The 18,385-nt window shown below is 33.3% G+C and overlaps 4 protein-coding genes across 10 annotated transcripts; 1 reads left to right on the forward strand and 3 right to left on the reverse strand.

The window, feature by feature from the left end:
- Nucleotides 1-247: 247 nt before the first annotated feature.
- On the reverse strand, nucleotides 248-1,442 carry LOC111428544 (Protein phosphatase V). Its single transcript, XM_023064111.2, has 3 exons — nucleotides 1,165-1,442; nucleotides 824-1,111; nucleotides 248-772 (listed from the first exon to the last, which is right to left on the reverse strand). The coding sequence occupies exons 1-3, from the start codon at nucleotides 1,327-1,329 to the stop codon at nucleotides 314-316; spliced, it is 912 nt and encodes a 303-aa protein (XP_022919879.1). The 5' UTR covers nucleotides 1,330-1,442; the 3' UTR covers nucleotides 248-313.
- Nucleotides 1,443-1,534: 92 nt separating this feature from the next.
- Nucleotides 1,535-15,761, reverse strand: LOC111428541 (formin-binding protein 1-like Cip4). Of its 7 annotated transcripts, none has more exons than XM_023064107.2 (8): nucleotides 15,472-15,761; nucleotides 7,313-7,428; nucleotides 6,964-7,014; nucleotides 4,735-5,554; nucleotides 4,355-4,381; nucleotides 3,842-4,233; nucleotides 2,932-3,110; nucleotides 1,535-2,876 (listed from the first exon to the last, which is right to left on the reverse strand). In XM_023064107.2, exons 1-8 carry the CDS (start codon nucleotides 15,511-15,513, stop codon nucleotides 2,716-2,718), a joined length of 1,788 nt encoding a protein of 595 aa, XP_022919875.1. In that variant the 5' UTR covers nucleotides 15,514-15,761; the 3' UTR covers nucleotides 1,535-2,715. The 7 variants fall into 7 exon arrangements, with proteins under 7 accessions (XP_022919875.1, XP_022919874.1, XP_022919869.1 ...); XM_023064106.2 differs by having other exon boundaries at nucleotides 2,932-3,122; XM_023064101.2 differs by having other exon boundaries at nucleotides 3,758-4,233.
- On the forward strand, nucleotides 10,515-13,030 carry LOC111428542 (ATP synthase subunit alpha, mitochondrial-like). The gene has a single exon (XM_023064109.2). It carries the CDS (start codon nucleotides 11,225-11,227, stop codon nucleotides 12,899-12,901), a length of 1,677 nt encoding a protein of 558 aa, XP_022919877.2. The 5' UTR covers nucleotides 10,515-11,224; the 3' UTR covers nucleotides 12,902-13,030.
- A 498-nt stretch (nucleotides 15,762-16,259) lies between the features above and the next one.
- LOC111428314 (cortactin) lies at nucleotides 16,260-18,354 on the reverse strand. The gene is made up of 4 exons (XM_023063788.2): nucleotides 17,996-18,354; nucleotides 17,697-17,937; nucleotides 16,581-17,639; nucleotides 16,260-16,524 (listed from the first exon to the last, which is right to left on the reverse strand). The coding sequence occupies exons 1-4, from the start codon at nucleotides 18,157-18,159 to the stop codon at nucleotides 16,444-16,446; spliced, it is 1,545 nt and encodes a 514-aa protein (XP_022919556.2). The 5' UTR covers nucleotides 18,160-18,354; the 3' UTR covers nucleotides 16,260-16,443.
- Between the last annotated feature and the right edge of the window lie 31 nt (nucleotides 18,355-18,385).

The raw sequence follows: 18,385 nt of genomic DNA on the forward strand, positions 1-18,385 counted from the left end.
TGCAGCTGATGTTTGCTTTTTCAATTCCTTAACCAAATCTGAATCTTCAGGTTGCAAATTACAATGCTTCATAAGCTTATGTTCCTATAAAAAGTAGCGGTTTAACGTAGGATTGTAAAAGTTATAGAGATTTTGAACACATTTTTTATGGCTCACAATGACACGACGTGATTCATGTTAGCTGTACATCTTTGACCTGTTTCTATACCCACTTGATAAATAAATATTAGCATAAAAAAAGTCAAAATAAATAAAAAGTTCGGTTTATTTAAATTTAGAAAAAAAATGTTCATATAATTGTTTACATCACATTTTATAAAAAGTAAGGCGTAACATTTCTACATGGAATAACACGTTCGTTATCTGGTACAGCTTTAAATAATTTAGCAGACATATTCTCGCTGGTTTCAAATTCAAGTATACTGGCTATATTCCCACATCGATAACAATAATTAGGAGCTGACCAAATCGTTATTAATTTATCATCGAACATGTATTTAAATCCTTCATGCACTAATTGATGAGCGCGACAAATCAACGATAAATTATTAATTTTCATAAAATCGTGAGTCACTTTAGCTCCAAATAAATAACCAGCTCCTCTGGGACTAGTCGACCAAGTATCCACATCGTCGGGATCCGACCAAACTAAATCACAAAAAGCACCTTTATGTGGAATTTCTTGATTTCTTTCTAAACATCGTATTTGATCGATTGTGATTATTTCCGGGCTTAAACCACCGTGGACGCATAATACTTTTTCATCAATTAACTTAAAATAAATTTACTAAAAAAAATAACTTATTTTAATTATATAACTTACTGCGGCTATTGTTAATAAATCAAAAACACTACAACAATATTTCCAAGCATTAACATTTCCATATTTAGTTAAGCATTCATCGTAAAATCCATAAACTTGGGTGATTTGTCTACTTTCGTGGTTACCACGAAGTAACGTAATTTTTTCAGGATACTTAGCTTTTAAAGTTAACAATCTTGTGAATGTTTCTAAACTGTAATAACCACGATCTACAAAATCACCGAGAAAAATATAATTTGTATCCGGAACATGGCCTCCATTACGAAACAACTCCTCTAAATCGTAGAACTAAAACAATTTTCATTAAAAATTTTCTTTTAATTAATCTCATCACACCTTACCTGTCCGTGAATATCCCCACAAACTGTAACCGGCGTGGACACCGGTTGAACATTAGATTCTTCCAAAAGAATTTCACTAACTATATCGCAAAGTTTTTTGAGATCATTTTCCGGGAGGTATTTACATTGCTTTGCGATTTCAATCCAATTATCTAATTCGGCCATTTCTTATAATTTAATCTATTGATTTTTTTTCATTAAGATATTAAGGAATAAAATATTACGTTTGATTCTAATAAACAAATGTGTCAACTTGACAGGTATTTGACATCAACCGTTCAGCAAACTGAATATAGTCACTGAATGAGCGCCATCTATTAACGAGCGAAAGAATTAAATTGAAAAGGTTAAATCAAAATTAAATTGTTAATTTACTTTGTTTATAGCTTTAATTAATAAGATAAATCAGTCATATACATATATATATTTTTTTTATATTCGTAGCGCGAATTATATCAAACTTCATTCACAGAGAGTACAACATAAAAGATGCGACATTGAAGGCTTAGAATAATAAATAAGTTTTTGTGTAAATGCTTTTTTTAATATAATTTGTTTGTTCGATTATTACCATAATAATATTATTTCAAAATGCAGTTTTAATCGAGACAATAATTTCCGTTTACAAATTTTATGATTCAATTATTATTTCCATCCTTATATTTTGTTTATACAGTGACAGACAAAAATTTACATACAGCATTTAATTATGAGGTTTTTGTAAAACGTAAAAAGATAATAGAAAATTAGTATTACTTGATTAGAAATACTTATTCACAAAAAAAAATCGGTCAATAACTAAAATTCAACAAACAATGCAAAAACTAATAGGACACTTGAGTTAAAGAAAGGGTTCTATGTGATAATATCAACAAGGTAATGGATTTCTGGTACAGGGTTTTGTTTACTGACGGGTCGAAGTACAACCTTTTTGGAAGTGACGGTCGGCATGTTTGGGGGGGGAACGTAAGATTCGGCAGCGCAAAATCACAGATGCGAAAACACTGAAGTCTGTGTTAGTTGAATCTTGGGCTGAAATAACAGCAGAAGAGCTCATGGAGGGTCAACGTAATATTGAGTTTTAAAACTGTCGTTACATGGACCTAATAATTTATTTTTAGTTAAAAACTGCTGTGTATGTAAATTTTTGTCTTATTTCTTGAATTTTTAATATTTAGCTGTATCTCTAATCACACTGTAATATTAATTTTCTGTTATCTTATCGTTAGAGAAAAACCTCATATCAATGCTGTATCTAGACTTTTGTCCACCACTGTATATATTTTTGCTTAAACTAAAAAAAAAGACGAAACATAAAAACTTATAGAAAAAAAAAATTGTATGTATAGACAATCTTAGCCTAGCATTGCTACATAACATTAATTTAATTAAAATTAAAAAAGAAAAAGTTCCTATGGTGAGCATTGTATGTACACTTTGAAAATTTTTGTTCGCATTATTTATACATAATACACCTCAATATATTTGTTCAACTTTGTTCTTTGCTTTTTATTTTAAAAAAGCGGCCGGCACCTTTTTTTATGTTTAATTTTATGTATTGTAGAGCGTAATTTCAATATAAGACGTCGGCACAAATCCTTCCTCAGAATCCCCAGCTAATCTCCTCACCCTCGTCCATCCATCACCTTGATCTAATTCTATCAAATGTAATTCTTCGTTCTCTATCATCGGTATACTTCCTTCACTTGTCACTAAAATAAAATTAATTTAATCGTAATACAAATTTAATTACAATTTTTGCATTACCATCAAATGGATAGAGAGCTTTGCAAACGCCTAAAGGTGGTAACGCCTCCGATTCATAAATATTATCGTAATAATCTTTTTCTGTATCATTTTGATGGTGGTGATGCCCATCGTATTGATCTTGATCGAAATCTGCTCCGGGTAATGAAGTATGCGATCTTCCCAATCCACTTTCCGGGCTGTTGGAACAACTGCGTTAACGGGGAACGAATAAAAGAAGCGTTAGGGTCAGCCTACACTACTACTAATAACTAATACAGTAAAACCTCGATATAACGGATTAGAGCTCAATGGTAATATGTCAATTAATGGTCATCAATAAAAAGTATTTTTTCTAAACACACAACATCAATAACTTCTTCATTTTTTAACCCAAATATATCATGTTTGGTATCAAATGAAAGCATTTTTGATTCTTATTAAAATCATTTCAATATTAACCCGAATTGAATTCAATCTATGAGCGGTAACATGTATATTTAAATATACTGATGTATTTAGGCCCACTTTTACCACCACCTGATAAATTTATCCGATAGACAAATCCAGTTCTTAGCCAATGAGAGCGCTTAAAACCGCCGTAACCATGGCAACTATCCTCTAGATAGTTTATCAGGAGGATGGAAAAAGTGGGCCTTAAAATAATATCTTAAAAATATTTTGTCCCTTCTAATGAGGCCCGTTATTATATCAAGGTTTTACCATACTTCCTTTTAAATAAATTTTAACAAATAATTTAAAAAAAATAGCAAAGCAAATTAACACAAATTAATAAAAAACGCACACAAACAAATTTTTTAAGCATTTTAAGCAACCAAATACCAACCCATGGTTAAGCTGTGGAGTACCAGGTGCTGATCGTTTATTATGATTCGTAGTAGGATTAGTAACGCTGCTATCGCTAGCAGACCTGCTTAAAGATTCCTCTTCCGCAGCACTTCCCCCTGAATTCCGATGATTTCGTCCGTTCACCAATCGAGGGGAGTTCGTTTGCGAGTGCGAGTTCTGGATTTGAGTCGAATTTCTTTGCGCTTCATCCAAGTAGTCCATATACCTCTTCAGATCCTGCTGGAGTTTTTCTAATTTATGACTGCTTTCATTCAATTGACCTTCAACTGTCATCGGATTTCCCAGCGCTGGGTTCGCTTCGTACACACTTTTCATTTTTAAAAGACCATCGCGGGCGAACGTTTCCTGTTGAATTTTCGTTTGAAGCTCTCGAACGCGTTGTCGAAGCTTTTTTAATCGTTGATTCGGCGCTAAATCGCTAAAGTCGTCCTTTCCATCGGTTACAGTTGCATTCTAAAAATTACGATTAATGTTTAATTATAAACGATAAATCATTGAATTTATTAAAATAGGAATTAGCAAAAACAAAGCTAAGGATAAATTAATTAATTATCTACATACGAAACTATCGTACCTTAATAGCCATACAGACGTCAGTAAGCTTCTTCAGTAAGCATGGAATTATAAAGAAACAACAAAGCGGGGGGATTACAAAAATGTTAATCAAGAATTATTTGGGATCTATTTTATTTTTATAAAGAAGCCATGCTGAGAATATATCAAATTAAGGTGAAAAAAAGTTTGTATCGATTAAAAGGAATTTCTCGAAAATGAAATGAACAATATTTACAATTTACTTACAAAGTAGCAAGAAACGATTGTATAAAAAACACCACAGCGTAGCGACCATCACCATAAAAGAGAGAAGAAAAAATACGAATTTATCAAAATTTATTTTTATTCTTATTCATTCCAAGAAAAAAATAAAACAAAATGATCATCAAATAAACTCACCCCTCTACTTCCAAAAATATTAAAAAGTCCCGTTCGTTTTTTCATCCCTTTCCCTGAAATCGTTCCTTTCACAGTCAATCCGCCGTCTTTCATTTTTGGTCCGACTTGAATATAATTGATATTATTCGAACTACCATTATCGCTACCATTCTTTGGTAACTCCTCAAACGGAATATCTTCAGGGGGTAAAAACCCGGATTTAAATTTCTCCACCACAATGGCCGCATCTTCTTTTTCATTAATAACATCCGCCGCCCTTTCGATGCCGTCCAAACACTTATTTATAATCGGGAAAACTTTTCGTTCGATATCGACGCAACAATGAATGAAGCTTCGCATACTTTTGATTCGCTTTTCTTCCAAATCTTGTAACTGCCGGAAAACGTCCGGCATCCCGGACCTGTAATGTTGTCGCTGAAGATCGTTGGTCCTTTGCAATTGATCCGCGTAATCATTTTTCGCGGAATCGCACATCTGCGATTTCGTACCCATATTAAATTTTTGCTTTTCAACTTCGGCGCGAGATAAATTCAAATCCGCGTCCGCTTTGTGGAAGTTTTCCGTTGCCTTTTCCGATTCTTTGTACGCTTTATCGTAAGCCCGTTTCGATTTGTGTAACGTTTCGATTTGATTCGCCAAGTTCGTTTGGAGTTTACCACCCTCCACTAAGCTTTTTTTACGGTCCTCTCTTAAATCTTTTACTAAAACTGATAATTCTTTGATTACGTTTGCTTGAAAATTTTCTGCTATCACTTCGTGTTGTCCAGCTAAATCGTTTACTTCGTTTAATAACATCTTGAATGACTTGCATGTTGTAAATCTAAAATAATAAACAAATATAAGAAATTTAATTTTAAAAAATGTTGACTATGTAGGTTTAGTCGTTTGTAGAGGTGATGTCAATTGTAAACGCGTATATTTTATACAATGTAAAGATTGAATCAGAACTCTGATAAAATCCTACAGAGTGTGTAAGAATTAGTCGAATATAATATAATAAAATGTTGTTGCACAAATATGTTGTTATTTTTGTATAAATATTGATATTATTATTGCTCATTTTATTGAGATTACTATAAGTATAAACACGCGTGTACTTTAAGAAATGATTTAGAAAATGAAATTGTTGAGAAATGTTGATAAGGCAACAATGACGTGACGCAAAGAATCGTGAATTTTATCATAACCACATCAAAACCGTTGTAACCACTAACATAACTCTCTTTAAAACAATATATTTTGGGTAAATTTCTAAAACTAAAATCGCAAATTCTTGAAAATCATAATAAATGAATAATTCTAAAAATATTTATCCTTCCTGTCATATCACAAAGTCCTTAACAAAAATTAACTTAACAAATGTGAATCATTTTCAAAAGTAGGTTATTAAAAAAACCTTGTGAAAGTCAAACCAGAAGTTAGTAAATAAAACTGGATTCTCTATGCAAGTTTCTGTTTTCTGTGTAGGTTGTCGTTGTGAATTTTAGTAACTTTGCGCTACCGTTGCCGGAGAAATTGAGTAACGTTGCATAATTTCTTCGCACGGCTATTGAATCTAGAATAACTAGAGTCGACTTGTTAAATATTTATAACGCGAGAATGAAAACGATTACCAAGACACTCTCTCAACTACAACTATTAACAAACCGAGAAAATGAAACGTAAATAATATCAAGTAAAATGTATGAAGTAAAACATTCGTTAACTCATTAGATTCATATACAAACCCAAGGATTTTTCGATTATTACTCGTTTATAGATTCATAATTGCGGTTGTATAGCCCGAAGAGAAAAATTTTTTCATGACAAACCATAAGCACACATACACACATCGCGTATTTTAAACGTTAACGTTACTAGTTAGTGAAAGGAATCCTTGAAACGAACAAGAATTCGAATCTTTTGTCTTTATGCCTCTTTACCCATAATTTGAGGTGTCTAAAATAACTCAAGTTAATTTTTTTTGTTTTAGATTCATTCATGAGATGTCTAGTTTTTATTGTGTCTTTATTCATCTTTAATTGAAAATTCTTTATGAATGAATAAAGAAAACTACGACACTCAATTCCCGTGAATAAGCGAGTGTACATTCTGAGTCAGTGAACTTAAGAACGGTTAATTCGGTTGATGAACACTTAAAAGGGAGTAACGTTATTCATAATTAGTCGTTTTAAAAAGACTTTATGGACAAGAATGAATTTATTATAAATAAATAATGATTGTACTCACTGTTGATCTTCGTCCTCTTTTTTCTTAGGATTATACGTTTTGGCTAATTTTCTAAAAATAAAACATAAAATAAATATTGTTAATAGAGACTCTCTTAGTCAATGCATGAATCATTGTTCTTATCTGATGTTATTTTAGAGTATTCCAACAAAATCTTTTAGAAGCTAGCATTTAGATATGTTAAGTACATAAACTTACTCGGAGAAAAACAACATTTAATTTTTACATTTGTTTATATGTCACCTTTGTGGAATTCAAAGTTAATTCAGATAAGATAAAGTATTAATAAGTATTAAAACACAAAAATAATTGATAATTTTATTTATAAATCAAATAAATAAATGATTACCTCAATTTTGCAGCATAATCAACTTCGATCAAAGCCCTGTCTTTAACGAAAGCGCCATATCGTTCCAAAAAATCAATCCCGCGTAAAGTATGCCCCGCTAAACTATCAAATTGATCCTGAAAACAAAATAAGAATTGTCTAGTTAATTAATGATTATTATAATTGAAAACACGCTTCCTTCCAGTCATTGTTTATCTACGTGCAAAAACCGGGAAATTTCCCAAAACTTTCTTTTAAATGAAAGTTCTTCCGCGGACGACGCTTCCATATAAAAAAAATAACGAATGAAAGAGACGGAGAAGCGAAGTCTCTTCCTTGATCTACCTCTATGTATCAGGTTCGACCTTAAAATATTTTTGGGGGTCGCCTTTTAAATATTTACACGCTCCAAAAACCTTAAATATTTACTTTGCAACCTCTAAACTTGGCTCTCTAAATTCTATTTTAAAATAACGAGAAAAAAGAGCTTTTTGGTCAACCTAATTATCGAACAGTTAAACCGCTATATTTTAAAGTCGGTAATATAAAAAATTAGCGTTAAAAAAAATTCTTAACAGGTTCTATATCTTGGAATGTAGATAAACTTGCATATATACAACTTCGCATACAAATGCGATATACAAAAGTATATCCTTATTATGGATATACTACATAGTCTCCTCTCATGTTCGGTCTGCCTATAGGTTGCTTGTCTTGTACTCTAGCCTCCATGTAAATCCGTGATTTCCTCACCTGCCCCATTCATTTTACGTGGTCAAACTAGGATCCTCTCGACCGGCTCATTTTTATAAATGAAATTGTGTTTATCATAACATATTCTATTAAAACAAAGATTTTAAGATTCTGTTGAAAGAATTTGACCCAATTCCTTATCAAAGTTTCTGAAACGTCAAGATCTATTATTGCAAAAGATCTCAGCTAAAGTTAACTTGCAGCGGAGTATTTAGATGCTGCAGTGGAGAAGTACGATTCGGATGACCTTCAGACGGCTGCTGAAACAAAGTAAGCCAATGTGGAACAAATGAATCACGACGACGTCCGTTTGTTTCAATGGTAACTACGAATCGAGATTTTTATTATTTTTTTCTCTCGCTCTCTTTCAAGTACGTTTACAACAAAACGTTGCAGTCGTACTCGGAAAGTCGTTTTTCGTAGAATTGCAGCACAGCACCTATTTAAAACTGAGTTTAACACAAAGCGACCGCGGTCTTACTTAAGAGAAGTGAAGGTCAGAACGCGTTTCGTCGAGACTCATTACTACATCAACTTGTAAAAATTGAACAATAAAGTATTTGTTGTAAAAAAAAAGAGAATTTGAAATATTTCTTTAATTTTGTTTGATGTCACATTAATTGATAACAACTGGGTTATAAAAGAAATTGAGGACAGGAAACTCAAAAATACATAAACCAAAAAAATGATGAAGAAATCGTTAAATGGTACATTCTGAAGTTGCTCACTCGTTTGGAAAAACGGAAAACGCGACTTGTTCGATTTATTAACAGCTTCAAACGGCGACCTAATCTCCTATTTAAGATTACGTCATAGCAAATATCCCTCAAGAACGGAGAGCAAAACTAAATAACCTTGGATCTGATTTGGTGGAAACATAAAAAAATGCGCGTTGCAAAACTTGCCTCTCCACAGTTTGTATTGAGATGGTGAAAATAGCGATATGAAGCGAGCCTTTGTTGTAACAAAACTGAAGTTGTCTGGTTGTTGATGTAATCTAATAGGATTGTTAATGATTGTTAACAAAAACGTTAATTGGAAAACTAATGGAAATGAGTTGTAGCATTTTGTTATCGATTTACTTTTTTGGGCCGTTAAATTTATATTTTAAAGACTCTGACTAATCGTCTGTAAACTTTTGAAATCGTTCAGTGAACTTTATGAAACACAACCGGATTTTTAGTATCAAATTTTTTTTCAACTAGGTCATCATATTTTATGCGTAATAAACTAAAAAATTTTGTCAGTTACTTCATTGTTTTTTAAAGACCTTTTAAATATTTAAAATATTATCAAGTAAATTATTATCGTTTTTCTGTGTACCATATGGCGAGAAACGGCAAAAATCCCGTTTAGAAAGTAAAAAAAAATCTCCGAATCTGAACGCCTCTGGGTCAGCAACTCCACATCATCTCAAAAGACTGCCAAGAAAAGACAACAGCAATAAAAAACCCGCGGGCTTGGGACGTATCGATGCGGTTATGTCGAAAACAAACACATAAAACGATAAGATAGAGGCTTGGCGTCAAGTTTCTTCTTTTACGCGGTGCACTGACTTACATGTCAATAATAGAAGACTTCCGAAGAAGAGAGTGCAACACGACTCTAATTTATGCCGGACGCGAGCCGTGAGAGAATTTCGTTATGCGTGACCACCGAACAAAGCCCAGTTGACTACTTTGGAAAGAATTCACACAGACGGACGATGTGATAATGATATTTCTTTGACCCACTCGGTGGGGTCAAAGGAAATATCATAAGATATGCATGTTTGAGGTCACAGGTCATGGACAACAAGGTAACAGGTGTAAAATGTCTATTATTAATAATTCTTGTTGAGTTTTAAAGAGTTGTGGAAATTTTAGGAGGAATTTCAAGAAAATGAAATAGGAATATTTAGCGACATCTATTAAAATCTATTACTATTAAAGACCATTTTTTTAGATTTTGTTTTCTGCAATTTCCAACAATGTAAAAACAACTATAATATCTACTACAAACAAAATTGTGTAATTTAAACGACATAACCCTCAACGCTACAACCCAAAATCAGTAGTTGGTCTTTTAAGTTCCAGTTCCACCTGATAATAGGTAGTCTCAGATTCAACTTGATCGCAAAAGAAAACCAAAGAAGTTTTATGCCTCAACAAAGGAGACTTAAAAGGTTTCTCTAAACTACCATCTCTTCAACATTGGATAAGCTGAGGTTCAAACTTGTTGATTTTGCAACGACAAGTTGCAGTGAGTTATATTCTGAATGATTGGATTGGATGGACTTTTGGAAACCTTTTGGAAACGATTCACTGACATCTACTCACATAAAGGAACAAGACTTTTGAGCACTATCAAGGTTGATCAAGGACCCAGATCTGCCCTAAACCATTGGATGGTGTAAGTTACAATAGATCTTAAACTCTCATTATAAAATAAAGTATAATCTAGGTATAATAGATATTTAATGAACAAAGCACTATCTTAACATTTCAGATTCAATTATGTAGGTGTAAGATTTAATTTCAAAGAAAAGAAAAATTATGTTTCAATAACACCAAACGTTTGTTATCAATAATTCGAGGAAAAGCAAAGTTTAAAGATGACCGAGCTGTTAAAAGTCCTCGGTTTCCAACCAACCGAGAGATATCAGCTTCCTCTGCGTAAATATGAGCCGTTTGTTGACGTGCAGCGGTGCAGGCCCACGCCCCGTTCATTTCCGTACGGGTTCAACGGACAAAGAGCCCAGCGTTTTTGTAAAAATATCGTTAGAGTGTTGTTGTTGTCTGTTCGTTTCACCGGAACACCTGTGTTTTTCTACGCAAACAAAGAAAAATCCCCTGACATTAATAAAATTAATTAAAAATTAACGTAACACTTTTGCACGGATTAAAAGTTTTCTCGTTTTGGCAAATTTCACATTCCAAGGTCATGAGGTAACGTTTTATTAATAACCTTGTGACCTTAAAAAAGACGCTGCCTACGCCACGGTTTACATCGATCCTTTTAGGAGGAGTTTGATATAAAACAGACCACGTTCGAGAGAAAAAACGGTTTTGAAGAGGTGTTTTTTTTTAACTTCCCAAACTTGGGATAACAAATTAATTAAAATGAGAAAAATGAGACATCTTAGACATCGCTACTCAATAAAACGTCATTCATTTACGTCAAATAATAAATCCAAAAAAAATGCAAAGGTTTTACACTAAACTATGTCGTTATATCCCAAAAAATGTTTCGAATTCAAAAAATTATTCTACGGAAATCAGTCAAGTCCTCGAAACACGAGTTATCGGATCTCCATCAAGTTCGGATATGGAAGAAACGGGAAGAGTATTAAGTATAGGAGATGGTATAGCAAGAGTTTTCGGATTAAGACATATACAAGCCGAGGAAATGGTTGAATTTTCCGTCGGTTTAAAAGGAATGGCTTTAAATTTAGAACCGGATAATGTTGGCGTCGTCGTTTTTGGTAACGATAAGTTAATAAAGGAAGGTGATGTTGTTAAAAGAACCGGAGCGATCGTTGATGTTCCGGTTGGAGCTGAATTACTTGGAAGAGTTGTAGATGCGCTAGGTACTCCGATTGATGGGCAAGGACCGATTACTTCCAGTCAAAGATATCGGATTGGAATTAAAGCACCGGGAATTATTCCAAGGATGTCTGTTAAAGAACCAATGCAAACTGGAATAAAAGCGGTGGACTCTTTAGTCCCAATCGGAAGAGGACAGCGAGAATTAATTATCGGTGACCGACAAACTGGAAAAACCTCTTTAGCAATCGATGCAATATTAAATCAAAAAAGATTTAACGAAGGAAATGACGAAAAGAAAAAATTATATTGCATTTATGTCGCAATCGGTCAAAAACGTTCAACAGTAGCACAAATTTTAAAAAGACTCAACACCACCGGAGCTTTAAAGTATACAATTATCGTTTCAGCTACAGCTTCCGATGCGGCACCTTTACAATATTTAGCACCTTACTCTGGATGTGCTATGGGAGAGTTTTTTCGAGATAACGCAAAACACGCCTTAATTATCTACGATGATTTAACAAAACAAGCTGTAGCTTATCGACAAATGTCTCTTTTGTTGCGAAGACCTCCTGGAAGAGAAGCTTATCCCGGAGATGTTTTTTATTTGCATTCAAGACTTTTAGAGCGCTCTGCAAAAATGTCGGAAAAACACGGCGGTGGTTCACTAACAGCTTTACCAATTATTGAAACTCAAGCTGGAGATGTTTCCGCTTATATTCCAACTAACGTTATTTCAATAACCGACGGTCAAATTTTTTTAGAAACAGAATTATTTTATAAAGGAATTCGACCGGCTATTAACGTAGGTTTATCAGTTTCTAGAGTTGGTTCAGCTGCCCAAACGAAAGCGATGAAACAAGTAGCCGGATCAATGAAATTGGATCTGGCCCAATATCGCGAAGTAGCAGCTTTCGCACAATTCGGTTCGGATTTAGACGCGGCCACTCAACATTTATTAAACAGAGGCGTTCGCCTAACGGAATTATTAAAGCAAGGTCAATACGTGCCGATTCCGATTGAAGAACAGGTCGTGATCATTTTTTGCGGCGTCCGTGGGTTTTTAGATAAAGTCGATCCGACGAAAATAACTCATTTCGAATCTAGGTTCATTCATTTTATGAAACAACATCATCAACAGTTGTTGCATGAAATCGCTGAAAAGGCTATACTCGCTCCCGATCTTGAAGAAAATTTAAAAACGGTCGTTGGACAATTTATAACTACGTATTTGGCGAGTGAACAGGTTGGCGCCGGTCCTGTTATTCCAGAAAAAGAAAAGAAAGAGGAGGCTGCTAAAAAAGCGGCCGCTGCTAAAAAGAAGAAATGAAGAGGAAGAGAATATTTATTGTTGTAATATTTTGATGTTGTGTTTTATTTTTAATTTAAATTCTTTTTCTAATAATATAAATCAAATAAAAGTAATTTAAATTTATTATAACGTTGAGCATTCTCGTTATCTACCATAACGAACTTTACCATCTACTCTCCACTAGATGGCGGCAGTTTATTATTAAGTTATTTTATAATAAATATTCTTATGTAGTAAGAGAAGAGATTGTTAGTAAACTATGGAACCCGGTGTCGCCAGCAAAAGACTAACTTCCTCAGTTGAAAGAAAAAGATCTGTTTCGACATGTCCTACCAATGGGCTGCAGAAGACATTTGAAGAAATTTTTAGATTCTCGATCTTTGGGTCACAATTTAGCATTTAGACTTGTACCATAAAGATGAACTATTTTTGAGGAATACTTAATTTTGTTCCAATTTTTCTTATTTTCGATTTTCTTGTCCCCGATTTCTTTTATAGCCAGCAATTATTATCGATTCGTTTCAACAAATCTTGGAGATAAACCGTATGTGGGACTCGATTGGTTTTCTTCTAAAACCGCACACGAACGTCGTTTAGTAACTGTTTCAATGAAAAAAACTTCCTTTTTCTTTAAAAGTTTAAAGCCACCTCTAATTCAAAAAGTTTAAATTCTTGGAGAATACAAAAAAGGAGGCGGATTTAATTATTAATCATTAATTTTCAAGCCTTATTAAGAGCATATCGATGAAGTTATTTATAAGGCGTATTATTCAAAATGGGTGTTCCTTTTCTGTACACTTCCTGTAACATAAATAGTTACCACCAGAGTAAACCAGACGTTGAACAACGCTTTCACACGTCCGCGTTAAGAATGTGCGAGGTTCTTTAATTGGCCACGCGCGTTCTATTAATGATTTACATATAAATCTTGCTTCTACATTTTAAAAAAAGCAATAATTGCAAGGCACTGGTCCAACCAATCATGAAAAGCTTGAACAGAATTTCTGAGCGATCTAGGAGAAATTGCTGCAGCTTCCTACAGTAAGCAGAATAAAGAAGTTCTGAATAAACAAATTTTAGGAACAGCCTATATAGCATTGTTCCTGCAGACCGATCCAGCTTATGAATTGCCTAACGATTTTATGTGACATTGATTTATATTGTACCAAATTTCAACGCTTAATAGTGTTTAAGATATTTAGCAAAATGTATTCAAATTTCCTAACTTTGATGGACTGTATCTTTGTAATTTGAGGACTTTTCCTAATTTTCTTTACATGAATCGTCATCATTTTCATCAGTATGTGGTTAAATTTGTATATAGACTCTAACTTAATCTATTTGCATCATAACCTCAGATATTTGCAGAAATCACTAGAACTAACACTAGTACTAGAACTAAAAACGAATGATTCTAGTTCTAGGATTAATTGTAGTGATAACATTAGTGTTAGTTCTAATTGTTATTCCGATTTAAATTGTTGTATATTTTTATGTTGATTTGAAACAACTAGCCATCAATAGATGGCGCTAACGCCAAATTAGACATTTAAATTGACAGTCCACGCGCGTGTTTTGTAAGTTTCAGATTAAGTTTAATTTAAATTTATGGTTGATATAAATCTCCACGTTTCCACGAAGTGATGTTGACTCATACGCAGTGATTTCATGGCATCATTAAGTTTCAGGAACAAACAAATTAATTGATGATATTTTCGGTACAGGATGAACGAAAGGGAGAGTTTTTAATTTGATTTAATAAAAACGTTTTTGTTTGTAATGTCAAAAAAATTAACCGTAACTATGGCAACAATTTAACCTCAATTTTATTTTTTGAATTTCGAATAAATGTTTAAAGAGTTGAATCGATGATAATTAATTTAATTTAATTATTACTCAACATAGAAATGAATAATATTCATTTTTTCATGACTCAAATCACGAATTATTCGTAAATGATTACCCAACCAATTTGAAAAAGGAAATTTTTAAAAAGAAAAGCACCTTTTTAATTTGAAGTAATAATTCGTATCGAGGCTACTTTTATCGGGCTATTACTAATAAGAGTAATAAGTGACCAATTAACATCATCGTGGAAAAATCAGGTTAACCAGTTGGTCATTTAAATGTTCTAAACCACCTGTTTTCGACATTTTGGGAACGATATCCGCGAAGTGAGTCATAGACTTGCGCCGATCACACACACACCCTTATTTTAACAACCCCCTTCTTAACAAAAAAATATCTTTTCTTTTTAATTTTATAATAAGATAAGTCACGTTTAAACCGGTTAATATATCGATAATTCTTTTTGGTTTAAATTCTTATTTTTATCTCCCACCTGCACCTTAGTAACAAAAACCTGATCCCTAACCACAAAATGGTCATATGCAAATCACGAAACAGGTTACACACGTACCTAAAAGAAAAATAAAACAAGACGAAAAAAATCTTAAAAACACCTGTCGTATTTAGAAATAATTTTCAAATTTTCGCGGTTAATCAAAAGATAAGATTAAATCATTATAATCGTTGCCGTAGTAACGACCGTGATAAAAACAATGCAGAAAAATACTTTTTTTACTTACCCACAGGTCAGTACCCCAATTGGCCTCTACTTGCGAATCCATCTTCTTGCTCCGGCGATGATGAGTCCGGGCATTAAACACCAAATCCGAACGCGGCCCCAGAGCCGAGTCCACCACTTTCTTAGGGGTACTGTTTTCGTTTAAAACTTCCGATCAAAACGGAAACGCTCGGTGCACACCGATTTTCTCAATAACAACATGGCCGGTCGAACCGGACCCTGTACAGAATAAACTTAGAAACGAGAATGATACGATCTACCGTACACGACGAATTGCTTGCACAAACTGAACGCAATTCGCTCGGGTATAGAATAACAAGCGACGCGAGCGACACTCAGCGATGAATTTAAGAAATAACGTCTTAAAATAGTGGTTCTCAAAAGTTTTTAGGTTATGTTCGGTGTTGCCAACTCTACCGACTTTTAATAAAACATTAAGTTAAAAATAATTTTTTTTATATTAATTTATTTAAATTTGATTTAAATTACAGGTATTAAACCGTTATTTCGAGGTTTTAGTGTAATTTCAAATTATATTGACATGTTGCATTTTATGTGGGACAAAGTAAGTAGGTACGCGGTGGTTTTTATTATGTTTAAACAAATAAGTAATTAAATTCGTAACTACATAGTTTACTTAAAATCCTCTCTGGTTTTAAAATACCTGCCAAAAAATAGCTTTGAAAAATTACGTTGTGTAAACGTGACTTTTCATTTTAGTCTTCCGAATTAAAAAATTGAGTATAAAGGACAGAGAGTGTAAACATTCCTTGATTAAAATTGATGGAATAATATATATAAAATGATTTTATTATTCAAAATACCACCATAAAATAAAAGTAAAATACTAATATAAATTGTTACACATCAAAAATAAATCTTAAAGACATACATTAAGTACCATATCCATATTTTTTTGTCCTTATCATTTAGTTACAAAAAGGAAATATTAATATAATTAGTTTTTGTTACCTTACTGTTGTAATTGCACATAATTTGCAGGAAACAAACCGTATTTGCCTTTACAAAGTCCTCTCCACCATCCTTCGTCAATCTAAACACACAAATCAAATTAAAATAAAATCGAATTAATTATTTAATTATACTAACAGTTTGAACGTGTGTTATAACATCTTCAGGATCAAAAGATATCTCATCTTCAGCGGCAGCTTGATAATCATATTGAGCTATTGCTGTTAACCCGGTATCAATAATATCTTCTTCTTGATATTCTTCATGATATTCGACATCCTCCACTTCTTCCTTTACTTCTTCTTTCACTTGAGGTGTCATTTTAGTTGAAATTTCCTGCTGAATTTCTTGAGATATTATTTTTTTTGATTCTAATGTTTTATCTTGTTCTTTTTCTATATTTTGTTCTTCTTGTTGAATCGATTGAGACTGTTTTAACTGTTCTAATTCTTTAGTAATTTCACTTGATTTATGAACAATGTTTTCTTGGGTCACATTTGATGTAAATTGTTCCATTTTACTTTTATTCAATTGTCCAGGAACTGATCTTTCGGAAGACATCGAAGATGATTCAGATTGAGATGATAAAAACGCCATTTTTGATTGATCTAATTTTGTTACTTTTTCTTGGGTGGTCATTATAACGGTTTCTTCTTTCTTTTCGGTAAACATAGCGGCTCTTGATTGAATTGATCCTCTATGTACAGGGGAATTATTAATATTTGAGGTTAATTTAGATTCTTCGGAGGCCATTCTTTCAAATTTAGCTTTTAAATCGCCCGGTTTAGCACCGCTAACGTCCGGTTTAATTTTGGAATAATTAGTGCCAATTTTTCCTGAATCTTCATCGAAAGTTGCGGCTGATTTATCCATTCGATCGGTTTGCACCCCAAATTTTCCGCCAAAACCAATTTTATGATCGGTTTGACTTTCATGTTTTTGGGGGGCTTCATGGTGATCCCAACCAACGGCGGATTTGTCTTGACGATCTGATTGCACCCCAAATTTGCCACCAAATCCGCGTGTATAATCTTTTTGGGATTCGTGTTTTTCAACTTTTTCGATATGATCCCAACCGACGGCTGATTTATCTTGACGATCTGTTTGTACACCAAATTTACCACCAAAACCTGAGACATAATCTTTTTGCGAGGTGTGTTTTTGAAGTTTTTCTTTATGATCCCAACTTAAAGCACTCTAATAATAAAAAAATATGATTTGTAATGAAGTTTTAGAAACAATTTTTTAACCTACTTTGTCAACTCTGTCCGTTTGAACTCCAAATTTCCCACCAAAACCGGTAGAATAATCTTTTTGGGAAACATGTTTCTCAACTTTCCCCACGTAATCGTGCCCAACAGCGGAATTATCCATGCGATCCTTTTCAACGCCAAATTTACCTCCATATCCATATGAAGAATTAGGACCTTCACTTAAATCTTTCTTCTTTTTTATGGCATCAGCTTCTTCGGTTTCGCGTCTTAATTTCTCCATACTTGTAATAAAAATACTCAAAGTTACCTCAAAAATCAATGAAGAATTATCGTACTCACTCAATTGCTCCTGCTGTCCTTCCGGAACCTTTAACGGTGTTCGAACCCCATCGTTGCTCTTGTTCGGTGACATCGTTAACAAAATCGGGGTCCGTTTCCCAATCATCATCTTCATCCGGTTGAGTATTAATGTTTATATTTTTTCCCGCTGCTGCTTTCCACATTTTTTGTAAGGTTATGATATCGTTTTTTAGAGATATTATTTTTATTCGGTCTTTTAAGGATTTTTAGTTGCGGTGAGGAAGTTTTAGTTGCAATTTGATAACATATCTTTTTAAATTGTTATCTTTTAAGGACAACACCCGTCCGTTCAGTTTTAAATCTGAGCTGGATGATTAACATGCGTGAAGTTGGTTGCGGATGTTAAAATAAATCAAAATGAGTTGGTAA

This window comes from Onthophagus taurus, chromosome 10 (genome assembly GCF_036711975.1).
Source record: "Onthophagus taurus isolate NC chromosome 10, IU_Otau_3.0, whole genome shotgun sequence".
NCBI lineage: Eukaryota > Metazoa > Arthropoda > Insecta > Coleoptera > Scarabaeidae > Onthophagus > Onthophagus taurus.

Excerpts from the sequence above, each read along its gene's own strand:
- LOC111428542 (XM_023064109.2), top strand. The coding sequence starts at position 11,225 with ATGCAAAGGTTTTACACTAAACTATGTCGTTATATCCCAAAAAATGTT.
- LOC111428541 (XM_023064100.2), bottom strand. The coding sequence starts at position 15,513 with ATGGATTCGCAAGTAGAGGCCAATTGGGGTACTGACCTGTGG. Across the intron at positions 7,015-7,312 it reads GATTATGCTGCAAAATTGAG|AAAATTAGCCAAAACGTATA; the intron begins GTAATCATTTAT and ends TTTTATTTTTAG. Across the intron at positions 2,877-2,931 it reads AGCTCTCTATCCATTTGATG|TGACAAGTGAAGGAAGTATA; the intron begins GTAATGCAAAAA and ends ATTTTATTTTAG.
- LOC111428314 (XM_023063788.2), bottom strand. The coding sequence starts at position 18,159 with ATGTGGAAAGCAGCAGCGGGAAAAAATATAAACATTAATACTCAACCG. Across the intron at positions 17,938-17,995 it reads AGGACAGCAGGAGCAATTGA|TATGGAGAAATTAAGACGCG; the intron begins GTGAGTACGATA and ends TTTTATTACAAG. Across the intron at positions 16,525-16,580 it reads TTATAACACACGTTCAAACT|ATTGACGAAGGATGGTGGAG; the intron begins GTTAGTATAATT and ends TTGTGTGTTTAG.
- LOC111428544 (XM_023064111.2), bottom strand. The coding sequence starts at position 1,329 with ATGGCCGAATTAGATAATTGGATTGAAATCGCAAAGCAATGTAAATAC. Across the intron at positions 1,112-1,164 it reads GTGGGGATATTCACGGACAG|TTCTACGATTTAGAGGAGTT; the intron begins GTAAGGTGTGAT and ends AAATTGTTTTAG. Across the intron at positions 773-823 it reads ATTTATTAACAATAGCCGCA|TTAATTGATGAAAAAGTATT; the intron begins GTAAGTTATATA and ends ATTTATTTTAAG.